At 46.4% G+C, this 17,277-nt stretch overlaps 2 protein-coding genes across 4 annotated transcripts in view; one reads left to right on the forward strand and one right to left on the reverse strand.

Moving 5' to 3' along the window:
* URB2 (URB2 ribosome biogenesis homolog) overlaps positions 1 to 4,619 on the reverse strand; it is a 28,089-nt gene extending 23,470 nt beyond the window's left edge. The window contains 4 exon segments of the mRNA XM_043596344.1: positions 493 to 669; positions 2,632 to 2,776; positions 3,788 to 3,857; positions 4,513 to 4,619. Of these exon segments, the coding sequence (XP_043452279.1) occupies positions 493 to 669; positions 2,632 to 2,757 (303 nt within the window). The 5' untranslated portion in view covers positions 2,758 to 2,776; positions 3,788 to 3,857; positions 4,513 to 4,619.
* A 96-nt stretch (positions 4,620 to 4,715) lies between these two features.
* TAF5L (TATA-box binding protein associated factor 5 like) overlaps positions 4,716 to 17,277 on the forward strand; it is a 32,853-nt gene continuing 20,291 nt past the window's right edge. The window contains exons 1-2 of one of the 3 annotated variants that reach the window (XM_043596347.1): positions 4,716 to 4,946; positions 15,150 to 15,294. In XM_043596347.1, coding sequence (XP_043452282.1) covers positions 15,153 to 15,294 — 142 coding nt within the window. In that variant the 5' untranslated portion in view covers positions 4,716 to 4,946; positions 15,150 to 15,152. Of the gene's footprint in view, positions 4,947 to 5,180; positions 5,336 to 15,149; positions 15,295 to 17,277 lie in introns of those variants that run through there. The other 2 variants (XM_043596345.1, XM_043596346.1) reach the window with 2 other exon arrangements.

Below are 17,277 nucleotides of genomic sequence, written 5' to 3' on the forward strand. Positions count from 1 at the left end.
AAAAAGTTAAAAAAAAAAAAAGGTCATCAGGGCCCCTGGGTGGTTCAGTGGGTTGAGTGTCTGACTCTTGATTTCGGCTCACGTCACAATCCCAGGGTTGTGGAATCAAGCCCAACGTCAGGTTCTGTGCTGAGTGTGGAGCCTGCTTAAGATTCATCCCCCTCCCCCTCCCGCCACCACCGTCACTCTCCCCCGCTTGCTTGCTCACTCTTTAAAATTAATTAAGAAAAGGTAATCGACCACCACCCTGAAATAGTTCTAAGCTTCCCTTTAACATTAAATAACACAAAGTGCTTAGCACAGTGTGGAGCATACAAAACACATTCGATAAGTATATTAAAATTCTAGTAATATTATTTCCTTCTCTTCCTCTACCTTGATACTTCCTATATCTTGAATAATTAACCCCAAAATAAATGAGCCTACAGCATTAACAGAAATCAAGAGATGCACGTTAACACACACAAGATAACACAGGAAACAGATAATCACCTTGACTAGGGAAATCTGAAGGTTAATTGTCTTTCCATTCTTGAGGAGATTCTGCAGTTTTCTGCTGTGTAGAATATTATCTATATAGATCCAAAGCCTTTCAACAATGTCTTCCTTCAGTTCAAGTTTTTTCTTATAAAATGCAACCAATGACTGTCTTGCCCAATCAAGTAATACCTGAATTTGGAAGAAATAGGCTCTGAAAATATATATTTTCTTACCAAGAAAGAAAGATGCTGAACATTTATAAGGATGTTCCATGTATAACCAAATCCAATTGCCAGAGAAAAAGCTGTCTTTTAAAACCTACCTTTAGTATTGAGGGCACCTTTTGGGATGAGCACTGGGTGTTGTATGGAAACCAATTTGACAATAAACTTCATATATTGAAAAAAAATAAAAAATAAAAAAAAAATAAAACCTACCTTTAGTAATATTATTTTATATATAATAGAATGTCCTAGTAACTTAAGATGCTTATTATTATAAAATCGATAAAAAGAAAAACTAGGGGCACCTGGGTGGCTCAGTTGGTTGAGCGTCCAACTCTAGATTTCAGCCCAGGTCATGATCCCAGGGTCGGGCTCCGTGCTGAGAAGGGAGCCTGCTTGGGATTCTCTCTCTCTCCCCTTCTGCCCCTCTCCCCTGCTTGCTCACTCTCTCTCTCAAAAAAAAAATAAGTAAATAAACAAATAAAATAATAAAAACAGAAAAAACTAATTTTGTCTTCATTTGAGGCCATTAAAAAGTTTCAAGTGAAACTCTAAACGGTTTCTTCTAACTCTTCTCGAGTTATGCTAAATTTCAGAAGTTAGAAGCACAACAACTGCTCAGAATGGCCGCTCAAAATGAATCACACCCAGAAGCAAAAACAGAGTCAAAAGGCAGAGGTTTGTGTCCTGGCTTTCCCACGTTACCTGTAAAACCTCTAGGTCTATTTACCTCATCCAGAAGACGGAGACGGTCTTCTGCGAAATAATGCACGGGTGCTTTATGAAAGGGGGGGGGGGGGCAGACATGCATAGTTTCCATTACTGTAACACGTTCATCAAAGGGGTGAGGCCTCAGGTCATGACAGGAGAAATGTTGTAACAGTATGAACAGTGACAGATGCTAAAAGGGAAAATAGTTCTCAGCATAAGACTACGGAGACCTTGATCCAACCGCCACTGCTACTTCCGCCTTCGGCTCACCCTGGGTAGCACCTGCCAGGTGACTATCAAGCGGCTAAGATGATTCTCAGGTGCAGCCAAATTTAGAACCCACCGGATGTGAGAGCGCTCTGCATCCTGGACCTCATCATCATCTTAATAGATGTAACCCATATTTGATGCATTTTGTGCTGTCTTCTTTAATACTAGCACATGGGTGTGTGTTAACACAATTTCATGAGCTCAACATCCTGGTGTCTCTAGTATATTAACAGGATTTTTTTCGTTTGTTTTTTGCCAAATAAGCTTGAAAAATGTTAACAAGACATGCCTTTCTTGGTTCCTAATCTACTTCTAGAATGGCTTATTACAGATACTAAAGCTCTTCTACTTCCGACCGGGTCAAATTCCAAAGCTGTTTAACAAATCACCAAAAAGCAGTTGCTTATGAAGCATTACCTTGGATTCACAAACAAATGCAGCTACCTACAGACTCGGATCCTAATTTTTGTAACCCAGTTCCCAATTCGTTCACTGATGCATATAGTTGATTTGAAATATGAGAGGCGTTCCTTTTTTTTTTTAATATGAAATTTATTGTCAAACTGGTTTCCATACAACACCCAGTGCTCATCCCAACAGGTGCCCTCCTCAATGCCCATCACCCACTTTCCCCGCCCTCCCACCCCCCATCAACCCTCGGTTTATTCTCAGTTTTTAAGAGTCTCTTATGGTTTGGCTCTTTCCCTCTCTAAGAGGAGTTTCTAAACACACACAAAAAAATACTGACTTTGTAACAGAAAATCTCTGTTAATGAAATATTTGACTCATTCATTTTTTTTTACTGATACTACTTTTAACCTCTAACCACGTTTTATTTTCCGACCTTTTTTCTTTTTAAATTTTAATTAAATTTCAACACATAATTTATATAAGTGACTGTTCTTTTTAGTAGTAAACAAAAAGGTAAATTTCACATTAAACTTACTTGCTCTTTATTTGGAAGAACGCACTGGTGGGAAATCCAAGCAAAATGAGCTAGTTTTAGTTTATCTTCCCAAGAAGTTGTCTTGCTTTTGAGCTTAAAGGAAATGCCGGAATAAATAGCAGCCATTGCTACACTTTATCTAAAACTTAAAATGGAAAAAAATATTATATTAAGGCCAAACTCAATAGGCACCAAAAAAAGAACATCATGTATCTTACTATCTACATAATACATATTCCTTGAAAAAAAAATTTTAATGAACTAAAATACACCAAACAGAGTTATTGGGCATAAATCTATACATAAAATGCTTTAGCCCATGAATTTTCTGGGGGAAATTGACAAAAGAAGGCATAAAAAGAATTACACTCACATATGTACCAGTATTCCTGCTGTGATCAAACATCATATCCTCCGATGTGAATGTGCAGGAATACAACCGGGCAAACCCCAAAGTATTCAAATTACGTGTGAAAGGAGATTCACATGAGGTGTTAGACTGAAAATGTCTGCATAAATCACCTGCAACTATGTATCATCTATATGACTATCATCTATGTGACAAGCTCCACTAGTTTAGAGAGAGAAATAAGCAATCTTTGGAGAAAATATTTCACCAAGTAGAAAAGAAATAAAGTATAAAACCAGTCCCAACAGATGTACTGTTATTTCAGCTGCAACAGTAACTTTCCACTGTAACTTCATTCTGTTTATATACACGTAAGCTTATAGACAGGCTCTGCTTCCAAAGACTCGATACAGTTACACAATTGAAACTATAAAAATGAGAGATAAGAAAATTATACAGGAAAGCAAGCATACTGACCAGCTATAATTCCATAAGCCTGAAGTAAATATAGCTTTGAGTTTCCTAAACGTCATTTAAAAAAAAAAAAAGGCGGAAACCTATCACATTAAGTCATATTCATTACACACAAGAAAACAAGTTCCTCAAAAGCGAACCATTTTCCTACTCGGTACTGAAATTAAAATACTGTAAATAAAATCAAAATAGGACAATACCAAAAAAAAAAAAAAAAAAAACCCCGCAGTTTCCTGATTCTGACATACCACCAAAGGGAAAGAATTTGCTATGCCAAGGGCTGGATCACTTGTATTTCTTCAATCTACGGAGCCTGAAATCCTACAGACCTACCTTCAGAATTATACAAGGAATGAGCGACCACCACGGGAAGGACACTAATATCAGCACAGCATCCCTCCCTCTATTAGAGAACAGAAGAGTCAAGTGCTGTCAGTTTTCCCATTTCGTCAAGAGGCCCACACGTGCCCATTCAAAGAACAACTTACTTGTAACTTCAGTGTGTCAGAAAGCCAACGTACCAGCTACAAAGTACTTAAAAAGTGTTGGCAGAACTGGTTACAAAGACCCTCCCGGAGGCTACCAACTTTCCGCTCCCGGTGCCATCCGGCGGCCTACGCGAGGGGGCGTGAAGACCACCAGGCCGAACGCGAAACCGTGTTAGGACCCACGCAAAGGGAGCTTAAGCGCGGCCACACTCGGAACCCCGCGGCGCATCATGAAAGCAAGCAACGAGAACCAGAGAGCAGCGAGGAGCGACGTAAGGGGCTGCCGAAGGAGCGAGCCCAGGCGGCTCTCCGCAGCGCTCGCTGTCCGCGGCGCGGGGACGGACCCGGGGCCGAGGACCCTCCCCGCTTAAGGAGCCCACCTCGAGGCCAACCCCGGATAGGGACGGCGGGCCGGGGCGTAGCGCCCGCTCCGCGGGGGAGGCTCACCTCGGGGCCGGCCCTCGGTGAGGGGCACACCTGGAGGACGCCCCCAGGGAAGCTCACCTCCCGCCCCGCCCCGAGCAGGGCGGCGGCGCGGCCGGAGGGCAGTCCCCAGGTTAAGGAGCTCACCTGGCGGCCGGCCCCGCTTAGGGACGGCGGGCCGGGGCGCAGCACGGTGGAGGCGGCCGCGGGTCCGGACTCCGGGACTGGCCCACCACGTGGGACCGGCCCCCGCGCTCCTTCCGCCCGACGCCGGCGGCGCGGCGGGGCGGGGCGGCGCGCACGCCAGGCATCGCCAGCAGAGCGCCGAGGCGCCTCGCCCATTGGTGGAGACGGTTGCGCGTTGGAGGCCCGAGCGGCCCAGCCCGCGGCCCGCTCCGTGTCAGTCAGTCATGGAGCGGCCGCCCATAGCCGCCGCCGCGGGGGCGGCAGGGCGCGGGGCGCGGGGGCCCGGCTGAGCCGGCCGTCGGAGCGAGACCCTGCGGCAGAGACGACGGAGGCGGAAGCAACCCGATCCCGGAGGCGGCGGCGGCGGGAGGAGCCGGAGCCGCCTGGGATGTTCAGTGAGTGCGGGGCGCGCGGGCGGGGAGGGCCGGGGGAGGGGGGTCGCGAGCCGAGCGCGCGCGCGGGCGGGCGGGGGCCGGGAGGGAGGGCGCGCGGGCGGCGGCGCGGCGGCGCGCGGCGAGGCCTAGGCGGGGCGCGCGCCCGCAGCTCCCGCCGGCGGGGCGGTGGGGGCGGGGCGGGCGGGCGGGGCCGGCTGTGCGCGGGCGCGGCGGCCGCGCCTCCGCCCTCGGCCTGCGAGTCCCAGGCGGCCGCGGGCGGCGTGGCCTGCAGTCGGCAGCTACACCTGGAGGGCTCCGCGTTCCTGCTCGGGGTGGGTCCCGCCGGGGCGGCTGCCGGGCACCCGCCGGGAAGGGGTCCTGAGCGCTGGGCAGCCGGGGCAGGAGCACAGGTCCGCATCTCCTTTTCATTTAAGGAAAAAGGAAATGCCTTTTGGCCGAACTCACGATTAAACTTCGCACATGGTGCTTGCGGGTGGCCGGGTGTGAAATCGACCTCTGCGTGTGACAGGGGGGCGATCTCGAGTTAGACTAGTTGCTGCTGGAGGATACCGACCTGCAAGGCTGCCTTTGAGGTTGCTTAACTCATGACAGCAAGAGGTTTGTGCGCTTAGGCGGTACTCGCGGAGCTCCGGGGCTTTTTGAAAATGTACCAGGCGAGGCGTCGGTCCGAAGTCAGTTGATGGTTAGAAATAGTGGGTGTCATTTTAGACTTAGCGGAAGTGGAGGACTTGAAAGCTTCATGCAGTTCTCCCATCAGTAGTGAAAGTGTCGTTATACTGCGGATCTCGCAGCTTGTGTGGTTCTGGGATCAGAAGGTAAGTCTGCCAATCCCACGCGGCGTCCGTCTTCAATTACCTAAACTCTGACCTTGCAGATTGAAATCTTGGAATGGGGACTCCCGCGAACAAGCAGTTGGGTGCCGTGTCCGGAGGAGCAGTGAGGGTGGAGTTTGTCTGCTCTTAGGTGATACACGTGCGTGACCTGCCTGAGTTGTGGGGTGGGAGGACCCGGCGGCCGTTCCCCGTGCTCGCAGCCCTGCTCGAAAGTGAGAGTAGGAAAGGGAGTTTGTGCCCCATCTTTAAACTTCCGAGAAACTTCGAGTAGTGGATGGCGCTCGGTGACCCTGTAGACTTAAGGTTGAAACCATGTAACCTCTTTGAGCCTTAGCTTCCTCTTCTGTAAAACGGCGTGAGGACTGATAACTTAAAAGTAGGTCTCTTAAAGGGTGCCCCCCACCCCCCAAAAAAAGGGATGAGGAATGTGAAAATGCCTGACATATAGAAAGCACTAAGTAGTAGCTATTGTCATTTCCTTTTGGGGAGAATACCTTTTAGATTCCTTGTGGGCCTAAATTCTTCGTGTAAAACGTGAAGCCTGCTAACTTTGATTTGCTTTGCCAATTACGAATCCTTCTTGCCTCTGAAAATGCAGTGTTGAACTAGGAAGCCAATGGGTGGGCTTGCCTTGGGTGGTTTTTTCTTCATCATCAGACAATAAATCAGGTTCTTGCGTCTTGGGATGATTTTGTTGCTCCTGCCTATAAATGTGAGGTTTACATGTGCTTCTGTCCCTGTGAAGCTACGCGAAGGAAGGCCTCACTTAACCGCCCAGTAACTGGTTTGGTGGGGGGGGTTGTTCTTACAAACAAATGTCCTTCGTAACACCTGTGAAGGACATCCCAGGAGAAAGGGAAGGGATTCTGGTTTGGATGATTGGTCTTAGCTGGAAGGGAGCCCTAGCTGTCCTCTGTTAAACCAACATCCCCCAGTGGATGCTGCTGGAAGTCGTTTCCAGCCTCCTTGCGTGTGAGGGGCAGCTTCCCAGGTAGCAGTTGTTCTGACCATTCTCTCAACGAGCAACTGGGAAGCCTTCACTGTTGTCAAGAAGCCTCTGCTTTCATGTGGAACCTTCTCGGGCAGCAGGACATTGTAAAGGGTCAGGGCCCAGACCCTGAAGCCAGGTGACCTGAGTTTCCATCCTGGCACTGTGAAACCCTAGGGTAGTGTCTAACTTCTCTGGGCCTCAGCTTTCCTATCCGAGGAATGTTACCTAGTTTCCGGGGCTGTTGAAGCGTACGGGCGATGATCTACGTGCGGCCCCTAAAATAGTGTCTGGCCAGTGGCATAGGCTCAGTAAGTATGAGGTGTTAGCAGTGGTAGTGTAGGAACCAGTGTGGTGAGCAGTGAAACAGGTTGGTCCTGGGGTTGGCAGTGGACCGGGCTGAGCTGAGCTGTGTGGAGGAGTAGGCCTTAACCAGGTCGGAGTGCGGGGTGGGGGGGGGGGGGCAGGAGGGCCTCCCTCCCGTCAATGGAGGAGTCTTGGCCAGAGCCCTTGACATGAGCAGGCGGGGTTGGTACCCACCAGTTGGGTAAACAAAGGTGGGTCAGAGTAACCTAGAGATGACACGGTGGAGGTTGATGCTTTTTTTTTTTTTTTTTTTTTTTTTTTTAAATCCTCCACGCTGGTGGACGCAGTAGAAAGGTTTTAAGCTGAGCACAGTTGCCATCAGATTAGCTTTTTGGAAAGAGTGTGCCTGCAGGAGCATGGGGTTGGAGTAAAAGTAGGGAAGGCCCATCCATCCACTTGTCCTGGCAGCTTTTTGTCTGCCTGTGCCTCAAAAAGGAAAATGACTACTTCGCAGACAGGCATTTCTTTCCAAATCTGGAAGCTTAGAGAGCATTCGCAAAAGGCACGAAGAAACCTTTAGATCATCCCAGGCAGCCTGACCGCTTAAAAGTGGTTTTCAAGGATATACCATACATACCTGATTACGAGGCCAGGCTCCCCGCAAACATCTGTCGGTAAAGAGGGTGTCACCACGTGTTCAAGTCTTTCCTATTCATTACAGGGCACTCTCAGTTACTCTTGTTTTTGGACAACAGGATGCTGTTTGGGAAATACATAGTGCACTCCCAAACCTCAGTTGCTGCTAATTTGGTATGTTTATACAGTGAATCAGTACAGTCAGCGATGACTGAAAAGTGTTCCGCCCTCCTGAATACGTATTGATGGCTTCAGTTGGTTGAGATTTCCAATGAGAGCATCGTGTGTGGATTCAAAAAGCATTCTTTCGCAGCTGATTTGGCAAACGTGACGGTGATGTGCTCTAGAAAACGGAATTCAATCGTTCAGAGGGGCTTAAGTGACCACAGAGACACTGATATGTGGAAGACGAAAGTGAAATAGAATAAAATTGTTTCATGAATTAACCTATTGCCTTTTATAACGTATTTTTAAACACACGTAGGTTAATAAGTTAAAGATTATAAGCAGACATTTGAGTGTTTCATCTACAGCCCTCAAAGGTTTTATTTAAATTAATCCTCACAATTTCTTCTTAATTTTCTCATTGCAAGGGTATCATTGTCTTAGGTTTGAGATTAACCTCCTATTTGGACATTTCACAGAAATTGTTGATCTTTTTCTCTAAAACAGATTCCCTTTTCTCATTTTTTAACTTTTAGAAGGTTTAAAGAACATTGTGTACCGGCAGGGTTCAGAAAATATCACGGAGAACTTCCATTCATAATTCTTTGTTGAGCAGTCAACTAAGCTACTCTTCTGGTAAAATGTATTGAAATGTATCTTAGTCACCTTGCAGTGTTTAGTTATAATAAAAGGTAGTTGTGTCTTACTAGCAAAATGCAGCTGACCTTTGAACAACACAGGTTTAACTGTGCGGATCCACTTATATACAGATTTTTTTTCCCATAAAGACAGTACTATAAATATTTTCCTTATGGTTGTCATCACATTTTCTTTTCTCTGGCTTACTGTATTGTGAGAATACAATATGTAATTCTCATACGAAATCCGTGCTAGTCAACTGTATTTGTTATTGGTAAGGTTTTCAGTCTACAGGATATTAGCAGTGAAGTTTTGGGAGAGGCAGAAGTTATATGCAAATTTTTGAGTGGGGGCTGGGCAGGGTCAGTTATGTTGTTCAAGGGTCAACTGTACTAACTTTTGGATATTTGGTAATTTAGTAATCAGAAGTGTTTTGCCCAACTTTGTGAATCAGCGTTTTTAGATGCTGATACATGAGTTTCACAAAGTAACGCCATGCTCTAGAACCGTGTTGTCCACTACAGTTAACATCGGCCACGTGTGGTTACTTAAATTTAATTAAAATAAAAGTTCAGCACGAGGCACAGTTTAATTGCTCATTAGCCCTCTGTGACTGGTGGCTACCGTACTGAACAGTGCAGACTTAGAGCATTTTTATTATTGCAGAAAGTCCTATACTGCTCTAGAATGAAAAATGGGTATCATTCCACTTGAGACCCACAAATGTCTTAATGTCATTAAATTGTTCCTGACATATTCCCCCTATTCTCTGAGAGTAAACCATTCTTTTTTTTTTTTTCCTGCTTACAATAGTGTTTGCGAACAGAGCACGTATGAAAGTTTTCGTTCTGAAGTCGTAGTAAATGTAGATGTCCATTCTTGTTCCATACTCTTCCGTGTTAGTGAAGTTTTGATAGAAATAGTTTTCCTGTGCTGGAAAACAGTTTTAAAGCAGGAGGCAAATATTTGTGGCTCATAAAAACTCAGAAAAATCACGAACCTACAGTACACTGTCACGAATTCCAACAAACAGAAAGCAAGACAGCACTCACTTTATTCTTCGTGTAAGTTTCAAAGATAAGAAAAGCTCCATCCCCCGGGAAGTCTCCCGTCTGTCTGGGCGAGCTAAGGAACGGTGATGGCAGGACTGGACAACCTGCACTAGGGCAGAGGGATAGCAGTTTTAAACCTGGGAGTAGCATAATCAGATGTGTCTTCTGCTCTGGCTGCATTCTAGAGGGTGGTTTGAGGTAGGGCCAGAGGTGGGGGGGATATTGGAACATTGCAGTTGAGAAGTGACTTGCGCTGTCACATTGCAGTGGATGGGGTAGCAGCAGTGGCTGCAAGAAAGAATTCTATATACAGTAGGAGCTGGTGGCCTGTTAGAAATGAGAGGGAGAAGAAGAATCTCAAGACGATGGCTGGGTTTTTTGCTTCGGTGGTAGATGAGGGCATCACCAAGCTGGCTAGGAGCAGTAGGAGAAGGAAGAGGGTTTGAAGGAAGCCAGCAAATTTGAGCACGTTGAGCTTAGATGTTTGCAGCATCTAGGTAGAGATGTCCCTCAGACTGGAGCTCAGGAAGGTGGTCCGACTAGAGACGGTGTGAGTCTTGTCTAAGTAGAGTCATGGTGTAGGGAATGTGAAGAATGAGAAGCAGACCAAGAATGGGGGAGGGGGAGCGACCAAGGGAGAGGGAGCTTCAAGGGAGGAGGCGCGTTCAGCCGCCAAGAGACCTTGTGGGGTAGTGTGGAAAGGGACTGTTTGATTTGGCAAGAGTTGAGGAATCTCAAGTCTTAGTAAATAGCCTGCTGAGGTGGGAAGCAGGGTCAGTTGGTTGGATAAGGAGGCTGGTGCCGTTTTGGAACGTCTGGGTGAGAAGCTATAGGGAAAGAAACTAGTTGGTGAGAAAAAAACATCTGGAACATCGTAGAGGTGCCAGCTGATGTCGGAGAAAAGCAACTCCTAGGGGCATCTGTCCACCTAGTTGTGTGAGTTCTCCCCATCCCCCACCCCAGCCCCAGAGAACCTCCAGGTGCTGCACTGCATCCTGAGCCCTCAGCACGGAGCCTTATCTTTGTGCCGTCTGTTTCTTGGGGCACCATAAGAAAGAGCACAGCTTCTCGTTCAAGTATATTCGTGTCAGTCTGGGAGCACAGATCGAATATGAAAGGCCATCGTAATGTTAACATTATATGAGGTATTAACTAAAACTGAGTGTACTGTGGCTCACTTGTCATCTGTGCTTTATATTTTCACAAAGGTAATTGAATACACTTTTCCATGATGATTAATGCAACAGCTAGCTTTCTAAATCCTCCTTCGAATGACCTTTTGATAGATACTGCGTCTATACTACTGCAAGAAAAAAGAACTAATATATCTGAGTACCCAGTAGGCACTTTACATGCCATTTAACAAAAAATGCACAATCATTTTTACCTGTTTGAAGCCTAAATGTATAATTGGAATACTTTTGCTTCAGAGCACACTCACACACACCCCTAGCCACCTGCCAGTGGGCTCATTTAGGGAGCTGATTGGAGACTGGTGGTGGTGAGTTTGCCTGGATTTATTTTGATGTTTTTTAATTTTTATTTTTGAGACAGAGACAGCATGAGCAGGGGAGGGGCAGAGAGAGGGGGAGACACAGAATCTGAAGCGGGCTCCAGGCTCTGAGCTGTCAGCACAGAGCCCGACGTGGGGCTCGAACTCATGGAGCGTGAGATCATGACCTGAACTGAAGTCAGACGCTCAACCGGCTGAGCCACCCAGGCGCCCCTGCCTGGGTTTATTTTGAACTCACTCAAAGCTGCCACCTTACCCAGGAGGTGCTGTGCAAGCAGTAGTCTGTTGGCCTTTCGTGGAATTGTGAGTCCTTCGCCCACCTAGCCCTTGACTTGGTGGGCTGGGGGTGTCTCTCCTAGCACCCCTCACCAACATGTATGTTTGAACATAAGTGGATGGGGTTAGGTTGCAGTCTGTAACCAATAAGAAATTTACTTGGCTGCAGCCCCATCTTCTTTTTTTTTTTTTTTTTTTTTATTTTTGGGACAGAGAGAGACAGAGCATGAACGGGGGAGGGGCAGAGAGAGAGGGAGACACAGAATCAGGAACAGGCTCCAGGCTCTGAGCCATCAGCCCAGAGCCCGACGCGGGGCTCGAACTCACGGACCGCGAGATCATGACCTGGCTGAAGTCGGACGCTTAACCGACTGCACCACCCAGGCGCCCCAGCCCCATCTTCTTAAGAGTGTGCCTGGGTTCCAGGTGTCTTTGCCTCTCCCTATTTCTGAAGTTAAATATCAAGAGTGTGTCTGTGGTTTTTCCTGGGCTGTTGCTACTTCGAGACGGGAAGATGGTCACGTCTTGATTTTATGTAGCAACCTTGTTAAAGTATTAAACAGTATGCAACTATTGACATAGAGAAATAGATACATATTGTGTCAGAATCCCCATTTTAATTTCTAGAAATACAAATATGGCGTGAAAAGAAAGGTATGCAGTCATCTGTTTTTGCCTTTAAAAGTTAAGATATTATGGGGCGCCTGGGTGGCGCAGTCGGTTAAGCGTCCGACTTCAGCCAGGTCACGATCTCGCGGTCCGTGAGTTCGAGCCCCGCGTCGGGCTCTGGGCTGATGGCTCAGAGCCTGGAGCCTGTTTCCGATTCTGTGTCTCCCTCTCTCTCTGCCCCTCCCCCGTTCATGCTCTGTCTCTCTCTGTCCCAAAAATTTAAAAAAAAAAAAAAAAGTTAAGATATTATGTAAAACGGAATGTTGTGGGAAATCTTGAAGTTTTAACAAAGATGTAATTGTATCCAAATTTACTTTAAATTTAAAAGATTGTATAATTCTGGGAATAGCTAAGCAAGTAACTTGAAATTGCAGTGTTCTTTCATGTCTGAGTCTCTCAAAAGACAGGTCTATTTTAAGGAGTTTTCTCTCTCTCTCTCTCTCTCTCTCTCTCTCTCTCTCTCGTGTCCATGTATGGGTATTGGTATTACGGAAATCAGTAGGGGGAGGGGAACTGATTTCTCCACAGAACTCTTCATTATTTATCTATTTCATCTGAAATATGTGTGCATTGGAATCAAATTCAGTTAAGTCGATTGGATCATGTCTCTGGTATTTCTGTTGAGTGCAGTTGTAAAAGAGAGTCAGTGCCAGCATTCTTGCTCTTAAGGTCCTTGGCCCTACAGTTGGCTCACCGCCCACCCTCAGGAAAGGTCCCTTGTCATACATAGTGGTTTGGGTTCAGAGACACTGCCATTTGGGGCAGCTAATTGAGACAGATTCGTTAGAATCAATATCTATAAATTAGTTTCTAGCAATTCCCAAATGTGGCCATTTTTTTTGCTATTGTTCATTCTCCTATTTGCTCTTCCATACCTTTCATATTTTGCCCCCTCCTCCTCAGATGTGCATAAGCATGGCCCCGCTGTGAGGACATGTGTCATTGCAGGGTCTGTTCTCTCTGTCGGTTTTTCTGTGTCTTCCACATGCACGGTTTCTTCCCATTAGAGAGGTGATCTCTTACTCCCACCTTGTTTGGAGCACTAAGGGACACCCATTGATATAAGCATGCATTCCCGTGGTGACAAGAGATGGGCAGTAGGAAATCTGAAAATGTTAGTCTCAGCTAAAACACAAGGAATCGGGCTGCTTTCGAAGAGTTTGGGGACTCTGAGCTCTTGAAGTTAGATTGAAAGCAGCTTTAGCAAGCATCCTGGGGGATGGGGGCGTGGCACGGGTTGGGAAATTGGGAGCTGGTTGGATTTGACCAGTCCTGACTTTGGGCCAGACTGGGAAAGGGCAGTATCGTCACAGTCTCTGTGTGCATTTCATTGTTTTTCTCTAAATATAACATCGAATCAGAATCTCCAGGGCTGAAATTATTTACACACACAGTCACAAGAGGGTCTAGGTATGGCCAGGTTAGAGAACCAGAGAGAATCCCTGATACAGTCAAAATGATACAGTAATGCCTATTAGTAATCTCCAAAAAACAATTATCTACCTTCATTGATGGGCAGATGAATGCTTAGAGCAGTGTTCCTCGTTGACATTCCTTTGCCCTTCCTTTTTAGCGAGTGATACTGTACTGTCTTTGGTAATCCAAAACTGAAATGCATGGGGGATGTAATTTTTCTATAAATGGAGTTAAACATACTTATAGTGTATACATATTTATGATGTCCTAACATTTATATTTTTGTATAGATGTATATGTTTTAGTGCGTGTATCCCCAGCCTTCCCTGTTTGCTCTGTTGTCTGACTTTTCCGGAATTGAAAAGCAGACCTTCAGAGTTTATTTTAAAAGGGCCACCACAAATCAGTTCGGAAAGAAAGAAATATTTTTGCAAATGACTTTAGAACAGTTTGTTGCTACGGTATCTGTGTAAATGTTTGGTTATTCACCACACATTATACACTAAAATTGCAGACAGATAAAATTAGATGCAAATAAAATATTTTGAAATGTTTAAAGGGGGAAAAAAAAAAAAAGGCAGATTTCTGGAACGGGAGGAATTTCAAATCCTAAAAGAGAACGGAGGAAATCACAAAGAAGGCCAGTGCATGTCATTGAAACAAAAAAAACTCAAACACACCCAAATGAGTTGCCAAAAGCGGATCTTCCACAGAAAACATTGGGAGCCCTTGGTTTAGAGAAGATCGCGGTGATAGGGACAGTCCCATGTGTGTGGCTAATGTTGCATGCGCTCCATTTTTACGTGACCGAAGGGAACATGCAGAACTCATCGGGGTCATTGGCCACATGGACTACGGTGCCGTGTACTCCTGGCAAAGTAGCATCTGAGACCATGGCACGTCCCGTTACTCGTTATAATCAATTTAGTAGTCAAGGAAAATAGTCCTTTGGAGGGGAGCCCTCAAATTGGCTTGAATTATCAAAAGTCATTTACCCCTCTTTGGTGCACTTCATTTCCTTTCCTTTCTTGTATGAATTCGTGAGACATTTACCGCGTATACATACTCTCTCACCATGTTGATGCTTTTCTGTCCCCGAGGTTATAAATAAAGAGTAAGAGAGGTCAATAATGTGATTACAACGAAAACACATTACTCAAATCTTGGACGTGGTGCTGCCAGCCTTCTCCTATTTGGAAAAACACAGCCTTCCTTTCCTCCCTATAAATTTCTCACTTCCTCAACATCTATTCATCCAGTTTCTGAATTTCTCAGATCTTCGATTTTGCATTGCCTCCCGCCCGCTTTATTAGCTGGTTCACTGCCAACTAACCCCTCTCTCCCCGAGTAGGCAGGAGAAATAAAAGAGTCTGGAATTGACCTGGTCCCCTGTCAGCAACCCTGATGAAAAGCTCCACCAGCAAGACTGAAATCATAGTATAAAATGAAGTTTGGGGGGGGGGGGGATCCATGGGGTGTTATCCTCAGTGACATTCCTGTCGTCCGTAATTGAAGGTGACCGTATGACTATCGAGAAAATGGACAAAACGGAGAGCGCCCCAGGTTCGTAATGAAGGAACTTTGTCTTGTCTCAACTAGGTCACTTGCTTAGCCACGTGGCTAGTCTGGCTCCTTAATTTACCCATGTGATGTCCTCGTTGGGTTGGACGATCTCGCAAATGCCTCAGTGTTCTGTGGTTCCCTCTGAAGGTCATGAAACGAGTGCGCACCGAGCAGATTCAGATGGCAGTGTCCTGCTACCTCAAACGCCGGCAGTATGTGGACTCCGATGGTCCCCTAAAGCAAGGACTGCGGCTGTCACAGACTGCTGAGGAGATGGCAGCCAACCTCACAGGTACCCGCGGGCCCGCTCTGGGGGCGGGCCGGAGTGTCCGTGACAGGTCACACTTCTCCGGAGGCCTCGGTGGGCACCACCAGATGACGGTGCTGGCCTTCAGAGATGCTATCTATCCTTCAAAGCCGCTCCTAGAAGCCGCCTGTCGTAATCCATCCCGCCTCGGGATTCTAAGTGGTTTTGTCTGTATCTGACGTCACGTGCGACCTGTCCTTCTGTGGACTCCTGTGCTACAGGACCCGGAGGGCCAGGGTGTCTGTCCCCTTCCTGCACTGATCCCTCTGCTGTAGCCCGGAGCCTGGCCCACGGGAGTCAGGTTTGCTGGGTGAACGAATACTTTAGGACCAGTGGTTGGAAAGATTGGCATCCTAGATATGCTCCTGAGGTTCTAAGTTTGGGTGTTGTTTCTTGTTTTGAAATCAGATGCTTTTTCGGGGGGAAAAAAAAACAAGTGTCTTAAATCTGTCCAGAATAATAAACACTTATTACTTAGCTATGCTGTCAGTTCGGTTTTTATGTAATAGAATTTTCTTCTATTGGATTCGTGTACTGGAGATTTGGGGAGGAAAAACGAATGGCTGCAGTGTTTTTAGGGTGACTGTGCCCTTTAACGGCTGCAGGCGGAGTTCGACACTGCAGTGACTTCTCCAGCATAGCCCTGATTCCTCTTATCTGCTCAGACTGGACTCTTTTTTATTCTTGCATTTCGTTCTGCTCTTCTGAGTATCTGCCTCCACCTCCTCCTTCCCTTAATGGTTTCAGCCTCCATACTGGTAGCAGCAGCTTCCTCTGCCTCCCTGTATTACCTCCAAAATCATGAAGCCAGACCCTGCGTGCTCTTAGGGTATGTTGCCATTGCTGTGGAGGAAGAATGATGGGACAGTAAAAACCTGAGGGTGTCTTCAAAGGGGTGGTTCCTGACTCCCCCCTGAGACCGTAGAAGTAACCCAGTCAGGCATTTGCCTTCCTGTTCCTCAGCATCAAATCCACTCCGTTCTTCCTTTCTTTCGGACTGCGTTACCCTCGACAAGAACGGAGCCAGATGACAGACGTGGAATAAATTACTAAATGCCTTATTATTTCTAGTAGGATGGCCAGTTTATAGCGCCAGAGTAATTCCTTGTAAACTTGCCATCATAGCCCTTGGTGTGCATTAATCACCTCCGGCTGCCCTGTATTCATTAGAACCTGGGAACAGTAATTCTCTGCAGTTGTTGGTAGAAGATAGAAGCAAGAGCTATTACACAGACTTCCAGAACATGACTCTTAGTTGCCTTAGTTAAGACATAATGGCTTCCTAGAAAGGTCTCTGTTGTCCCTGGAAAACCACCAGGAAATGTGAGAAACATGAGATGTGATCATCCTAAGGTTTTGTCCGAGGTCTTTCTGTCAGTTGAGCAATCTGAATAATATTATGTCTTCATTCAGCAGACCACCTATTGAATATCTGCTATTGGCCAGGTGCTGAAAAGTCCTAGAGATAACTAAGGTTAGGATCCTAGCTCCTAAAGAGCTTAACATTGTAGCCAGGAAATGAGGCAGATAAATCACTGATGATAGGAGGGTATGATGTAGTAAGTTCCGCAAAGGGAGAATGCCTCAGGTTCTGTAGGGACAAAGACGATGGTCGTCTCAATTAGCCTAGCAGGTCAAGGATTGCTTCCCAAAGGTCTCGTGGTTGGGGCGCCTGAGCGGCTCAGTTAAGCATCTGACTCTCGATTTCAGCTCAGGTCATGGTCTCACCGTCATGAGATCAAGCCCCGCATCAGGCTCCACACCAGACATGGAGCCTACTTAAGATTCTCTTGCTCCCTCTTCCTCTGCCCCTCCCCCACTCACATATGTGCACTCGCGCGCACGCGCGCGCTCTCTCTCTCTCTCCCTCTCCCTTAAAAATTAATTAATTAAAAGGTCTCGTGGTTCCTAGCATACAGTCAGGGGTTAGTAAATAGAAGGGGTGAGCTAGGTTTCAAAAGAACCATT

This window comes from Prionailurus bengalensis, chromosome D2 (assembly GCF_016509475.1).
Source record: "Prionailurus bengalensis isolate Pbe53 chromosome D2, Fcat_Pben_1.1_paternal_pri, whole genome shotgun sequence".
In the NCBI taxonomy this organism is placed as follows: Eukaryota; Metazoa; Chordata; class Mammalia; order Carnivora; family Felidae; genus Prionailurus; species Prionailurus bengalensis.